This window comes from Ptychodera flava, chromosome 1, assembly GCF_041260155.1.
Source record: "Ptychodera flava strain L36383 chromosome 1, AS_Pfla_20210202, whole genome shotgun sequence".
Taxonomy (NCBI): domain Eukaryota; kingdom Metazoa; phylum Hemichordata; class Enteropneusta; family Ptychoderidae; genus Ptychodera; species Ptychodera flava.
The window spans coordinates 2,437,124-2,452,203 of record NC_091928.1 but is presented as its reverse complement, the minus strand read 5'-3'; the positions used below and the strand labels follow the sequence as shown (position 1 = coordinate 2,452,203).

The 15,080-nt window shown below is 37.4% G+C and overlaps 1 protein-coding gene across 3 annotated transcripts in view; it reads right to left on the bottom strand.

The window, feature by feature from the left end:
* Positions 1 to 2,530: 2,530 nt before the first annotated feature.
* LOC139117536 (uncharacterized) overlaps positions 2,531 to 15,080 on the bottom strand; it is a 37,270-nt gene continuing 24,720 nt past the window's right edge. For all 3 annotated transcript variants that reach the window (XM_070680784.1, XM_070680861.1, XM_070680931.1), the window contains 4 exons: positions 14,738 to 14,854; positions 13,528 to 13,708; positions 9,632 to 9,809; positions 2,531 to 3,512 (listed from right to left, as the gene is read on the bottom strand). In XM_070680784.1, the coding sequence (XP_070536885.1) occupies positions 3,391 to 3,512; positions 9,632 to 9,809; positions 13,528 to 13,708; positions 14,738 to 14,854 (598 nt within the window). In that variant the 3' untranslated portion in view covers positions 2,531 to 3,390. The remainder of the gene's footprint in view (positions 3,513 to 9,631; positions 9,810 to 13,527; positions 13,709 to 14,737; positions 14,855 to 15,080) is intronic.

Below are 15,080 nucleotides of genomic sequence, written 5' to 3'. Positions count from 1 at the left end.
TTTTTGAATAATGGAGCACTGTGAGAATAATAATTACTGGCTGATATAATACGTACAATTCGTCTTTGAATTAAAAGAATGTCATTAAGATAAGTTTTAAACGTACTTCCCCATACTTCCAATCCAAATGAAATATGAGGTAAAATAAAAGTGTTATAGAGCATAACCAATGTCGACTGTGGTATTATTGATCTCAACTTATAAAAAATTCCACATATAAACCTACAAATCTTTTTTTTCACCTCCGCAATATGATGTGTCCACTTTAACATATTGTCCATAAGGGCACCAATGAAAGATGTGTACTCAACTTCTTTCAAAGCAACGCCCTTCAAAGAAATAGATCCCCCAGCCCTATTAAAAGTTTGCTTTCCCCCAATAATCATGTAAACAGTTTTCGCAGCATTAATGGTCAGTTTGTTAGCATTACACCACTGAATCACCTTCACAAATTCCAAGTTAATATTATTTAGAGAAAGTGCGTTTGATTTGCGTAAAGAATGAAACAAATTTGAATCATTGGCATATAGCCTAAAATGAAAAAAGACCGAGGAATCGGGGATATCATTTATGTAAATTAAAAAAAGTGTAGGGCCAAGTATAGACCCTTGTGATACACCACATGCTATATATTGCTGCTGTGATTCAGTACTGTCGATCTTAACATACTGACTTCATAATTTTAAATAGCTTTTAAACCATAATAACGGTACCCCTCTAATGCCATAATGCTGTAATTTGGAAATTAAAATATCATGATTTATGGTGTCAAATGCCTTGGCAAAGTCGATAAACATACCAAATGATGGATCTCCACTATTGTACTCTGCATCAAAGTTATTGGACTCCGCGTCTTCTGATACCGAAACTTACTGTATGACGAAACTCCATAGGTTACGCAGACGCAGACACAGGTGTATAATAATGACTGATATTGGTTTACAGTAAATATTAGCATTCTGCTTCCATTACTTTATTCTGTAGATCTGAGTTTATTCACATCTAATTTTCAATTTGTCAAACTTCTTAAAACCTGAAATACTGTAACACAAAATACAATAATGTTGTCCATCTGTCAAAATCTGATACGGAAAATATTTCTTAATATTTCTCTAAACATTAATCTTGTAATCTTGTCCAATTTCATTTGTATTGTGTACTGGGATCTGTGCAAGCCAGTTTGGTGTTTGTATTAACAATGACAAGGATGATTTTATTCATGATTCTTGTTCAAAACAAATACATCTTGAAAACTAAGTCTTGGGCAGTATTATTGGAATATATTTGATATCCATCAAAACAAATAGATTTTTATGGTTACATCTAGACAGATTAAGATCTGTGTCAATTTATAGCATTTGACTACATTTGGAATTTTGAAAAAGCAGTGAAATAAAGGCTTCTCAGCTTCCTGTTTTGCACTGATTAGCATAGATGTAATTTTTGTCTTGAATATCAAGACATATTAGAGCAACTTGCTGAAGAATGAACTTTGCAAATTGAATAGGGAGTGGTATTTTGGACAATAAAACCAGATAATAAATCCAGCTGGTCTTCATTTGTAAATCAGTACATCAGAGTATCACTTTTCAGCTGTCTACAACTAGACTACAGATGATGCCATTGACCTTCTATGTTAGTGCAAATCACAAGCTTAAAACTCTATCATGACTTGTCAATTCTTCTTCTTGAAGATCTTCTTTAAGCAGATTTCCTGACAATTTATGGAGATGACAATAAAGGTGAATGAACTAAAGGTACAGATTCAGTTTACCCAGACAAGAATATTATTATTAGATGCCCTTCAGTTTACCCAGACAATAATATTATTATTACATGCCCTTCAGTGACCAAGGTTGTGACTTGTTCAGCCAAAACCCTAAATATGTCTCTGACCATGCAAATTAAAACATCAACCACATATGGTAACCTTTTAATTAGGTTGTATGTTACAGATTATATTACCATGCGCTGTCCGTTGCGTTTTAATTGGTCGAGCTGAACCACATGACTGCCCACATATACACAGTAATGGTTTGTTTTCATGCCCGTGAATATGAATAATATGGTAAACACAGTAACTTTACGGCTAAAACGAAAATTGTGATTTGTATAAAGATCATAATCAACCACAAAATAAAATGGAGCATTTGTGGGCCAAGTTTAGACGCTTTTTTTCAAAACGATCTCCATATTTGCAAAATTTTTGCAGCAAGCGCGCTACTCACTGACAGGTTCTGGGGCCCCGTTGTCGTTCGCACGGGAAATTTTTGTAAATTTTGACGGTTTTTTGGAGCTTGTTGATAATATAATTGAAATAACAGACTCCACGCTGACCATTAACGTTTATTTATGGACGCGGGCGAGAGGAAAGCCAAATTAACAGGCTCGGCAAGCCTCGCCTGTTAATTTTTGGCTTTCCTCTCACCCTTGCCCATAAATAAAAGTTAATAGTCAGCGCGTGGTGCGTTATTTCTATAGTAACAATCCTCTCAGACACTAATGCATCATTCACCAATAAAAAGGGAACTCAGATTTATGAACAGAAACTTTATTTGAAGGATGCATTCTCCTATGTTGAGTAGCTACTTTGTCCCTTACAACTTTCTGTAACTTCCATCATGGTTGACACTGACACAAACAAATTAAAGTAATAGCACTGATGACAAAAATCCCATAATTTTTGAATGATACAAACTTTGCAAACTCTCAGCATTACACTTTCCATAAAGAGTGTCAGTGATGAAGACGGTGGTTTTAAAGAGTTAACTGGAGAGCTGTCGGTACAGGGGGGGCCAGTATATCTGCTTGTGGTTGTTTGTACTGTTGTTTATGTTTAGATTAGCTGTGTTATTGTTGTATGTTGGGAGAGAGTTGCACTGGGTCATAACGTACCTTTTTACGACATCTACATTACGTTTGAAACAACAACAACATCACAATAGTTATGATTGTTGAATTTTATTGGTCAACAACAACAACACGACTGATCTCATGATAAATAACAATACAAACAACAACAACAACCAGATTACATGGCCCCCTGTGCCGTCAGTACTGTCAATTTGCTATATCTAATGATGTACGGGTTCATTGACATAAAATTACAGCCAATATTGGACACCTGGCTTCAATTTCTAAGATAAGGTCAGATTAAAGCAGTCCTGGTTATTGTCTTCACTGAAGCATGGTCCCTCCACTGACTGGAGTGGTAACTTTGGCAACTAGTCTGTACAGGGTTCACTGAATGGGCAAAATCCTCAGATGTCTCTATTAAATTCAATGCAATGATTAGTTATCAAATCCATACAAAGGAATGCCAGTGTAAAGATTGCGTGTTCATATCAGTTAGATGCAGTCACAATAAACATTTGTCGACGGTATTCTAATTTACTGTTTATGAACATAGTTTAGCATGTTAATGATGATGTCTGTTATGACCTTTTGATGACTCTTCTGTATCCAATGTTTACCATCCTTGATTACAAAGGCATTAAGTCTTTGTTTCAATTCTGAAAACAAAACAGGAATATCTGTCAACGAGAATTTTGATATATACTGACACACACTAGGCACCAAAATTTGATCACTATTGAATCTACAGATATAACATTTTCTGTATCTCTATCAAAAAAAAAAAATTGCCTATTACTGGTCAGTATTTTTAAGAGAACCTGAGTTTTACAAGGAAGTAAGCTTTGAATATCCTTTGAGGGCATGTAATGGTACATGTATAAGTTGGTTAGCAGTTATAAGTCATAACAAAAAAACATGAAAACATCCCTGCAAAACCTGCACATCAAATTTGAAGAAATAACTAGCTGATTTCTTCAAAGAAAGTATTAAATTAAAATTGATCAAAATATTCTCAGGAATAGACTATTGTTGATTTTGTTTTCATTCAACACAAAAATTATTAAGAGTAAAGAATTAGGAAACTTCTCCAGCAATCCTAATTGATATTTAGGTGCTCAAAACTGTGATGATGATGATGGACAGTGTATTCATTTTTCGCCAGACATGGCAAAACTTTAGTACAAGGTTTTAGTAATTGTTCTTGAGTATATTGGAAGATATCACTCTGATTTGACCTAACAAACCTGACCTGTGCTATCTCTTGTCAGTTTCATATGTCACAATCAGATCAAGTTGCTAAAACCAGAGAGGCATAAATTATCCCGCGTTTTACCTTTTTCACAAAGTATTAACATTTGAAGCCTCTGAAAACACTGAATGATGACATTTTCATCCAATTACAGTACTGTAACACCGTTTTGGCAACATGAAATTAGTGAAACTGTAAGGGGGTCTTTTTATCGATCAACACCTTGTTTTTGTGCCCGTATACTTATTTTATGCTATCATTTAATATTTACATTGAGTATAAATTTTAACTTCAGTTCATCTGTATGGTCAGAGGCACAAAAAACTTATGTTGCAATGATTTGATTGACCCATTCTCTTGCTAACTTATGAAAGTTGAAGGTCATAATGTACACGCAAACCATTACCAAAAAGATGAAACACAACAATGATTTCCAAGCCCACCTGACATGTTGTTTTTCATCACTTTCAAAATTAAATTGCTATAACAATCCATGGCTAACAAAATTACAGTCTGAAATAATCCTTAAGGGACCCTGCACCCGATACAGCATATTTTGCTCCAAAATCAAGTTTTCACAAATATTCAATTTTAATTAATTTGTTAACCCGAAATTAAAATATTGATTGGGTTCACCTTTTAGCTTGTGAGGCAGTCATAAATTACATATAAAGAAGTGTCCATTTATGCAAATATATGCAAATCACCCGATTTACCAGCTTCTCTTTTCTCCCAATTTCAATATTTCCTAAGAATTTAACTCCACTCTGGCAGGGTCAAATTTCCTGAAATTTCCACATTGTGTTCTTTAAATGCTATATACAAAACGATTATTTTGCTTGGCAATAAAGTTCTTACATTTTGAATAAGAGGCATTTTAATTTTTGCTAATATTTTTAATCGCTTTTTTGCATCTCAGTCTTTCAACCCATGCCATTTTAGAATGAGGATTGATAATGCAAAATAAAATAGTCGTTTTTACTACATACACCTTTCTTTTAAGTGAAATATTACATTTCAGAAAATAGTGTCAAGTTTTTGACTTAAATTAATTTTATCATGAATACCAAAATTTAGGTTTTTACCTCAAATATACACTAACTTCATCCTTCAAATTAATGCTACCATACTAAACTTTTGATTCTATGCTTTTTGAAAATATATGGTATAGAGGAGTTTTCTTGTCATCTCAGATGAGAAATATTCCTTTGAAAAAACTGTTGGCAACATGCAAAATTCAAAAACAATATAGTCATGTATCAATCTGATTGACATCAGCTGGCATGGCGTAAGCCTACATTTGCTGCACGTAAAACCAACCAACTTTTCGAAGATCAAAGGTCAGTGTAAAGTAAACATGGGGCCCGGGGGCACCGACGTCCTTTGTACCTCCTTACTGTTTATTAATTGCCATAAATGTGAAATTTGGCAAAAAGTCAAATTGTTTTGACATAAATGAAAGTTATTTGAACTGGTTGGTTACCGCTCCAGCATAAGTTCAAGTGTGGATTCTAAGTATCAACAACCTTGATATGAACCATTGACTAAAAAACATTTGCTTGTTACACTCACCACACTTGTACTTAGGATTTGGAGTGTACACCTATCTACAATACAATGATAAAAAGTTTGGACTCTGTAGGTCAACAGTGCATCTTTAATGTATGAGACTAAATAAGCTTACCCCTCAAGTATGTATAGGCCAAAAACAATATTTAATTTTGAATTATGTAGTGCAGGGAAGGACATACAATATGGTGAAAAGCAAACTAAATATAAAAACTGAATATACAATTATATGGAAATGTTGTTTTACAGTCATGAGTATCTGGTGTGTGCCGAGAGACAAATATTAAAATTGGACAGTATCATCCTGACCACAGTTTGTCTGACTGGTTGTTTCCTTCTGATTTTCTGACACGGTGATAGGTACAAAATATTATGCTATTCACGATAGTTACACAACATAGCTTGCATTTTGTTCACAGTAGAACTGAGTTTTACATGTAAGATAACTTTCTCGTAAATTGTAAATTCTGGCTTCTGGCAGCTCAAACGTTGCAATACTACATTTTTTGATATGATATGGAGTGATTTGCACACATGCAGTGACAGTCGATATATTCATAGTATGAGAGTCTACTGTACATTAAAGCATAGTGATGTTGACAACTACATGCATGCCAGTGCACGATTTCAAAGTAGCCAGGAGGAAATTCTAATGGTCTTTTAGTGGAAATATAGGTATTAAACGACAATGAAACAAACAACATTAGTTATCGTGACCTTGCTAAACTGCAATCTCGGATCATGTATGATCTAATGATCATGCCAAATTACCATGTCGGATTTAGCCCTGCGTACGATGCTGTGTGTTCCGCTACAGCTATTCGCCCCGCTCACCACAGCCCTGCAAAGACCGGTACGTAGGGTCAGTGACTTCAAATCCATTTTGGGACTTGACGTAAAAAGCCAAATTATACTGCCGAAATTCAGCGTTCTTGGGCCCAAGTCGTATCCCTGCCCGCCTCAGCTACTCGATCGCTTCCAAAAATGCCAGTCTTTTATTCACTTTTCGTAAATAACCGTCGATGTCGGCAACTCTCTCGCTAGCCCTGCGTACGTACGCAGTGTACGCAGTGCATTCCCTGTGTGCGTTCCTAACACACAGCATCGTACGCAGGGCTAGCGAGAGAGTTGCCGACATCGACGGTTATTAAGTAAAAGATGATGTCAAAATCAATGCACAACTGTCGAAATTACCCAAAATAAGCAACAGAAAACTAAAAGTTATCGCTGTGTCGAAAGGACAGTATATCAACATAAAAAGACGCTAGTTTGTTATGACATGGAGGCCGGAGGTAGAAGGACAGAGCATTCCCTCGCTCTCACCCAGCTATTAGTACGGGCCGCCGGTGGGATTGCCTCGCTATTACATGTAAAAGCAATGGATTCGCCGGTACTGGGGAGTACGGAGGCCATCATTCTTCAGTCTATCGAAGGAGCGGTTCGTGCCAAAAAATACATGACAGCAATCAAATATACGCTAAAACCTTTAAAACGTCAAAATTCGCAACTGACCGAGAAACATAACTTGTTAATTGCGCATGCGCATATTAAGGGGAGACCCATTTGATTTCGGGGGGGGGGTATGCAGGAAGTGGGTATGGGAACTTTTTTTTGTTAGAGAGACAGCATTTTTTTATTTCTACAGTCAGACCTGCATCAATTTTTTTTTTCAAATGGAGTAGCAGTGCAATTTTTCAAATTTAAGCCAGTGTTTCACATATCACAGGATGTTTTTATTTATTCATTTTACATTCCAACAAATGACAAACAAAATGGAAAGTCTATTATATTATAGAACACTTTTTTGGCAAATCAACTGTGATCAGTACTATACCTGCTTTTCTTTAAAACAGTCAATTCCTTTTAAGTTCTCAGGGGAGATGTTATCTTTTGTGGTCAGAGAAACAAGGCTCACACATTGTATTTAATTATATTTGTTGTTCCTCAATTTTCATTGTCAACTTGTAATCTTTCTAACATATTTATATTGAGAGAATAATGTATTGGTTTTAACACTAGTTTATTGACTCCTATCTTGTGTTTTAAATTTTCACGATTTAGAGAAGTCAAATAGTCCCATCTAGATATTGCCTACACCATTGAGATATTGCAACAGAAATCCTGAAACATGATTTCTTGGGTCAGAAAAGGGAAGGAAAACATCAAGTGCACCGAGGTGTACAGTAGTGAATGCTTATATCATAAGTGCTGGAAAAAAAACACATAAGAATTACTTGTGGTAAAAACATTTGCGTGCCTTTGGCAGCATGCCAGCAAAGAATACATGAGAATGAAGTTTCCAAAATTTTGCTCATTTCAACAGCATTGTGACAATTCCTTTTTTATTTCTGTCTGTTATGAGAATATTTTTTTCTCAAGCCATTACAGGCTTAATTTTTGTCTTTTATTTTACCTGGTGACAATTTTTTTCCTCGAAATCCTCCATACCCCCCCAGAAATCAAGTGGTTCTCCCCTAAGTGAGCCCCTGACCTATACGGGCCAGTGGATTACTTCCTTAGTAGAACTGATATGCCTGCCAGTACCGGTGTTTATCGCCTGCGGAGGCCATCATTCTTCAGTCGATCAAAGGCGCCTTTCGTACCAAAAAATACTCGACAGCTGCAAAAGTGCATCACTGTCAACTTCATAACTATAGAACATGTTGAAATACACAGTGAAACGTTCACAATGTAAAAAATGTGCCCATACCGAGAAACAAGATGGCGTCCGTTTCGATTCTTCAACTCAGATTTTGTCCTACAGTTGTGCGCATGCGCAGACGGTAGCTTTAGCGAAAGTGAGGCAAAATCAAGTAAATATAAAATAAAATGGATAAAAATATTGTTTAAAAATAATGTAAGGCATGTATCACCAAATTTTGAACATTTCTGACGGTATTTCAACTATACGAACACCCATGCCAAACATCACATAATCAAATCAGTGGTTTTGAGGAAAAAGTGAAAATAGTGGTTTTCAGAAAAAAGCTAAAAAAGTGACTTTAAAATGGTTCAATCAAAAAAAGAAAAAAGACCGTTTGAGATACATGCCCAAGTGACCACCAGACCAAATTTCAGAAAAAGTTACTGAAGCGTTTCTGAGATACCTGCGTCCACAGCATACGGCCCACTATGTTGGCCGTATTGGGCCGCGCCATCACATTAGTACCTTGTGCCCACAGGGCACAAAGTACTAATAATGACATGCAAATGACACTTGTGATAGTTACCAGTCAGAATTCTTCCAAGATGGCGAAACCAAACAAGAGCAATAAACAATGAAACCATGTGTATCAAGTAGCAGTGCAGGCACATTATGGAAAAACAGATAAGAAAGCAAAACACAGCAGATATTGGACTGTTCTATTTGTGGAGCAGGGGGCGTGCAGTTGGAGGATTGCCTGCCGTTCTATTATAGGAATATCAATGTTACATGATTTTAGCATCTCTAATGATTTTTATTCATTTAAAATGAGACTTTCATTACTAAATAAGGGACAACTCCTTGCTTACGACTATACACATCGCTCAAAACAAATAGTATCTTCATTACAGCTCGAGATCTCTACAAACCATACAACCTTGAATGTGCTTATGAGCAGACCCATACAACTACCATCTAACATTGTTTCAAACACGGTTGAGTGAATACTCTTCTAGATCTAGTTGGTCAATCAGCAATAACTTAACATACCGGTATTTTATAGTTCAAGTCATACTATTGTAAATTTTTTGAGTTGTGAATATTTTAATTTATAGCTGAACATGGATGTATAACACTGTTGAAAATCCCCTAAATGTTAGAGAGTATCTTCTATGTGAGTAGCGCCTTATGATCAAACAAGTACGGTAATTCTACAACAAAAAATTCAAATAACGTGATAGGAATAATGCTATTGAGTATTTCTGATGAATCAAAAATGTTCAAACGATATAAATGGTAACTCATTAACTTACCTAAACTACCATTAATGACTTGTCCTCTTGCATCAATTTCACAAAGACATTCATCTGGCAAGTTGAGATATTTAAAGAGTTCTTTTTGCCGTGCATATTCTATGTAATTATCAGCACTTCCACAAAACAATGAGACAGGCACTTGTTTTACCATTATTCGCTGCCAGTTTTCCTTTATCTGCAAGGATAATAAGCAATGGAACAATTTGTTACTATAGATATTTTTGATATACAGAGAGAAAGAGAAAGAGAAAGTCACTGAAAATAAAAACAATCACATGCTAATTACAGGCCGACTACAAATTTTTGTTTATGCTCAGAGTGAAACAAAATTCATGATACTAGTATGGTGATGAGCGAATTGCTTAAAACACAAACACTAACCAGGAATGAGCAAATCATTTTTGAGTCACTAGCCCCTGGGCTAGTAGCCAAAAAAATTAAAAGCTTAGCCTCAGTGTCGACCAGCCCGCCAGTGACTGGCTAAATTTTGTAAAATTTGTGGTTTCACTACCTGCTCTCCAACTGCAAAAAGCTAACGTACGGGGAAAATGTGTTTAACATGAAGATATTTGCCTATATTAATGAAACTTTTGACCCAACAAAATATAGCAAGATACATATACCAATCAGGGCTTTTAAGCATAGTGCATGACCATTCTTTAGGCATACATGATATGACAGTACTGTGATACTTTTGTGATTCCCTCCCAGGGATTTCCTACTGTACTGTGATACTTTGGTGATTCCCTCCCAGGGATTCCCTACTGTACTGTGATACTTTGGTGATTCCCTCCCAGGGATTCCCTACTGTACTGTGATACTTTGGTGATTCCCTCCCAGGGATTCCCTACTGTACTGTGATACTTTGGTGATACCCTCCCAGGGATTCCCTACTGTACTGTGATACTTTGGTGATACCCTCCCAGGGATTCCCTACTGTACTGTGATACTTTGGTGATCCCTCCCAGGGATTCCCTACTGTACTGTGATACTTTGGTGATTCCCTCCCAGGGATTCCCTACTGTACTGTGATACTTTGTGATACCCTCCCAGGGATTCCCTACTGTACTGTGATACTTTGGTGATTCCCTCCCAGGGATTACCTACTGTACTGTGATACTTTTGTGATACCCTCCCAGGGATTCCCTACTGTACTGTGATACTTTGGTGATTCCCTCCCAGGGATTCCCTACTGTACTGTGATACTTTTGTTATACCCTCCCAGGGATTCCCTACTGTACTGTGATACTTTGGTGATACCCTCCCAGGGATTCCCTACTGTACTGTGATACTTTGGTGATTCCCTCCCAGGGATTCCCTACTGTACTGTGATACTTTGGTGATTCCCTCCCAGGGATTCCCTACTGTACTGTGATACTTTGGTGATTCCCTCCCAGGGATTCCCTACTGTACTGTGATACTTTGGTGATTCCCTCCCAGGGATTTCCCTACTGTACTGTGATACTTTGGTGATACCCTCCCAGGGATTCCTACTGTACTGTGATACTTTGGTGATTCCCTCCCAGGGATTCCCTACTGTACTGTGATACTTGGTGATTCCCTCCCAGGGATTCCCTACTGTACTGTGATACTTTTGTGATTCCCTCCCAGGGATTCCCTACTGTACTGTGATACTTTGGTGATTCCCTCCCAGGGATTCCCTACTGTACTGAGATACTTTTGTGATTCCCTCCAGGGATTCCCTACTGTACTGTGATACTTTGGTGATTCCCTCCCAGGGATTCCCTACTGTACTGTGATACTTTGGTGATTCCCTCCCAGGGATTCCCTACTGTACTGTGATACTTTGGTGATTCCCTCCCAGGGATTCCCTACTGTACTGTGATACTTTGGTGATACCCTCCCAGGGATTCCCTACTGTACTGTGATACTTTGGTGATACCCTCCCAGGGATTCCCTACTGTACTGTGATACTTTGGTGATTCCCTCCCAGGGATTCCCTACTGTACTGTGATACTTTGGTGATACCCTCCCAGGGATTCCCTACTGTACTGTGATACTTTGGTGATTCCCTCCCAGGGATTCCCTACTGTACTGTGATACTTTTGTGATACCCTCCCAGGGATTCCCTACTGTACTGTGATACTTTGGTGATTCCCTCCCAGGGATTCCCTACTGTACTGTGATACTTTGGTGATTCCCTCCCAGGGATTCCCTACTGTACTGTGATACTTTGGTGATTCCCTCCCAGGGATTCCCTACTGTACTGTGATACTTTTGTGATACCCTCCCAGGGATTCCCTACTGTACTGTGATACTTTGGTGATTCCCTCCCAGGGATTCCCTACTGTACTGTGATACTTTGGTGATTCCCTCCCAGGGATTCCCTACTGTACTGTGATACTTTGGTGATTCCCTCCCAGGGATTACCTACTGTACTGTGATACTTTGGTGATTCCCTCCCAGGGATTCCCTACTGTACTGTGATACTTTGGTGATTCCCTCCCAGGGATTCCCTACTGTACTGTGATACTTTGGTGATACCCTCCCAGGGATTCCCTACTGTACTGTGATACTTTGGTGATTCCCTCCCAGGGATTACCTACTGTACTGTGATACTTTGGTGATTCCCTCCCAGGGATTCCCTACTGTACTGTGATACTTTGGTGATACCCTCCCAGGGATTCCCTACTGTACTGTGATACTTTGGTGATTCCCTCCCAGGGATTACCTACTGTACTGTGATACTTTGGTGATTCCCTCCCAGGGATTCCCTACTGTACTGTGATACTTTGGTGATTCCCTACTACATGTACCTCCATGTGAATATCACGGTGACCTCAGTGAACCTATACATAAGAAGCATTCTGTTCCTTGATACCCATGTAATAATTGCAGAAATCAATGAAATTACAACAAAAACACAAAAAATAGCATCGCATGCAGATGCTTCCAAGCGGTGTCTATCGTGGTATCCAATGGTGCGTGACTCCTCAATCCACTACTGGGTATATGCTGTAAAAAGCAAGGCAGGCTATTTTAAGGAGACTATTTGTTGACAGGGGCAAGTAAATATCAGGAAGATTTACAAACTCATTATAGTTGATAATATTACCTTATTGATGAAAGAAAGCAATAAAGGATGACAAAATAATGTAGAATGGAAGTTCAAGTGACAGAACTGCAAGTAAAGCCAAACTTCTTTGCAGTACTATTAATCATCAGTTCCTCTTCCCTCCCAGAAGAGTCCTTTAGATGTCATATTTGCCATAGCTGCCATGCCCTTAAGCGAACTCAGCGATGTTACAGATGTTTATTTTCTTTCTTGACACGAGCAATTTCAACTCTCACAGCACGGTCCCAATGAAGTATCTTTTTATTCAAAGAATTTCACTTTTGACAACAAGTATTTTCACTGCCATATTGTTTTTATTTTGATCTTTGAAAGGTCTCTGTGTTTTTGCACGCTGCAAAGGATTACTCACACTGTATATTAGTACATGTACTGGACCCAAATCAGTCCAATTTTCACGCAGACACTTGATGTCTTCCTGCATAACTTGTGTCTTTTTTGAGATTAAATTCAAGCTGTAGTTTCTCAGAAATACATTTCCTTCATTCTAGAATTGCATATGTTCTTTGAATTTGAACCTGGGTGTAAAATTTTGTCTCTGGGATGGCTTTGTTTTTAGGCAATGCAGTTCTCTATATAATTTGATGCAAATTGACCTTGCTACTCTCCTAATTTATGCTAGCCTGTCAGGCCAGTAGGCACCAAAAACTACTTGCCAAACTTTAAAATCTGTTAGCCCGTGAGCTCGGGCTAGTGGATTTGCTCACCCCTGCTTACTGTTCAAGTCCTGATTTGAAACTATTTCAAATAAATATTTGGACCGCAGATATAAAAAAGAAATGATTTAGAAAGTTGTTACCTGATGAAAATCAAGGGTAGCTACTGAATAAATTGATTTAATGACATAACTTGCATCAGGAACTCTAAAACCAGACACTTTAATGATAACTGGTGATAACACTATAGTCAACAAGTCTTTGGTGTACTGGTTGCTAAGCAGCCATGCCAATGTCTTGAGGAGCCAAAATGGCCGAACAAGTCTGGAAGAAAAATAAAATAATTTACTTTAGAGAACAGACATGGAATTTGACAATGCAGAGTTACTGGGCCTTGTAAGACTGAATGCCAACAGATCTTATTAATTTCAAACACTATATCTGTATGACTAATAAGATCCTAATAAACTGTTAAAACTTGAAGCCATCGTAGTTTAAAATTTCCGTACAACTACCGGTAGATTGTCATCATATGATAAAAATTTGATTGAATCTGTTTGAATCTGATTAAATCAAATGACAAAATGTGTGCCATAATTTGTATGTAAATAACTCACAAAAACACAGGTACCAGTAGATGACAAATTGTTGTGCAAAAAGCTCTTCTCAGTATATCAGTTCCTAATATTTGGTGTCATTTCAGGTACATTTGCATTATAGTACTTACAGACAGACAGTAAACATGTTTAATGCTTAACCTGTTTAGGGGCAAATTCTTGGTAGTGAGGTATTTTCTGTACCAGCAGGCAGGAAATGAGCATATTGATATGTTTAATGTTTCCTTGTTAGATGGAGAGAAATTTCATTCCATTGCAGACTGTCTGGAATGTGTTGACATGATAGCTAAAAACATGTTGCAAAGAATGGACAGTGGGGGCGCTTTACTCAGCAAAGGTTTCAAGCTGGAAGGTAAATATTTCAAATCATGGTAGCTAGACAATTAAATAAATACAAACTATCCAGCCAAATTTTTTTATTGCTTTTAAAATGCTTTAGAGTAGCAAACACAAACGTAAAAACACTTATAAACAGTAAATTCCAAAGGTCAACAACTGGTTTGCTGAAATTGTGTAACCATAGTGTAGTGATAATATAACCATAGTGTAGCTTTGGTCAGTGGCATCATAACATGACTTTGTCAGTTGTGCTAAAAAGTATTAATTGTTGAATTGACATGGGATTCTGTGCCCTACTACAGCCCTTGATGAACTGACAATACTAATGATACACATGTACCTAATGTGTCCAAATGTATCTGCTGAAAGAGGGTATGATTTATGAGATGTAACTTACGCATGAGGTTTTATCCCAATACCAGCTATTGATACCCAGGACTTTACAAACTCTTCTCTTGCACACAGATAGTTGCAAATTGATGATGCAAAGCTGTGACTTACAACAACAGCAACTCTGTAACCAAAAATCATTGCAAAAGGTAGATTTTTCAGCCAACCACTGACATTTTGTTTGGCGTGTTCCTTGTGATAAGCTATTCACTTTCTATAATGAAACTTGCCAGCAGTGTGCACTGTTAACCATTTATTTCTTTGAGTTGATTTTCTCGACACCAATTTTACAAAGTTCAGCTTGGAAACATGCGGACCAAGTTGATATATGACCGCTCACATTAAACAAC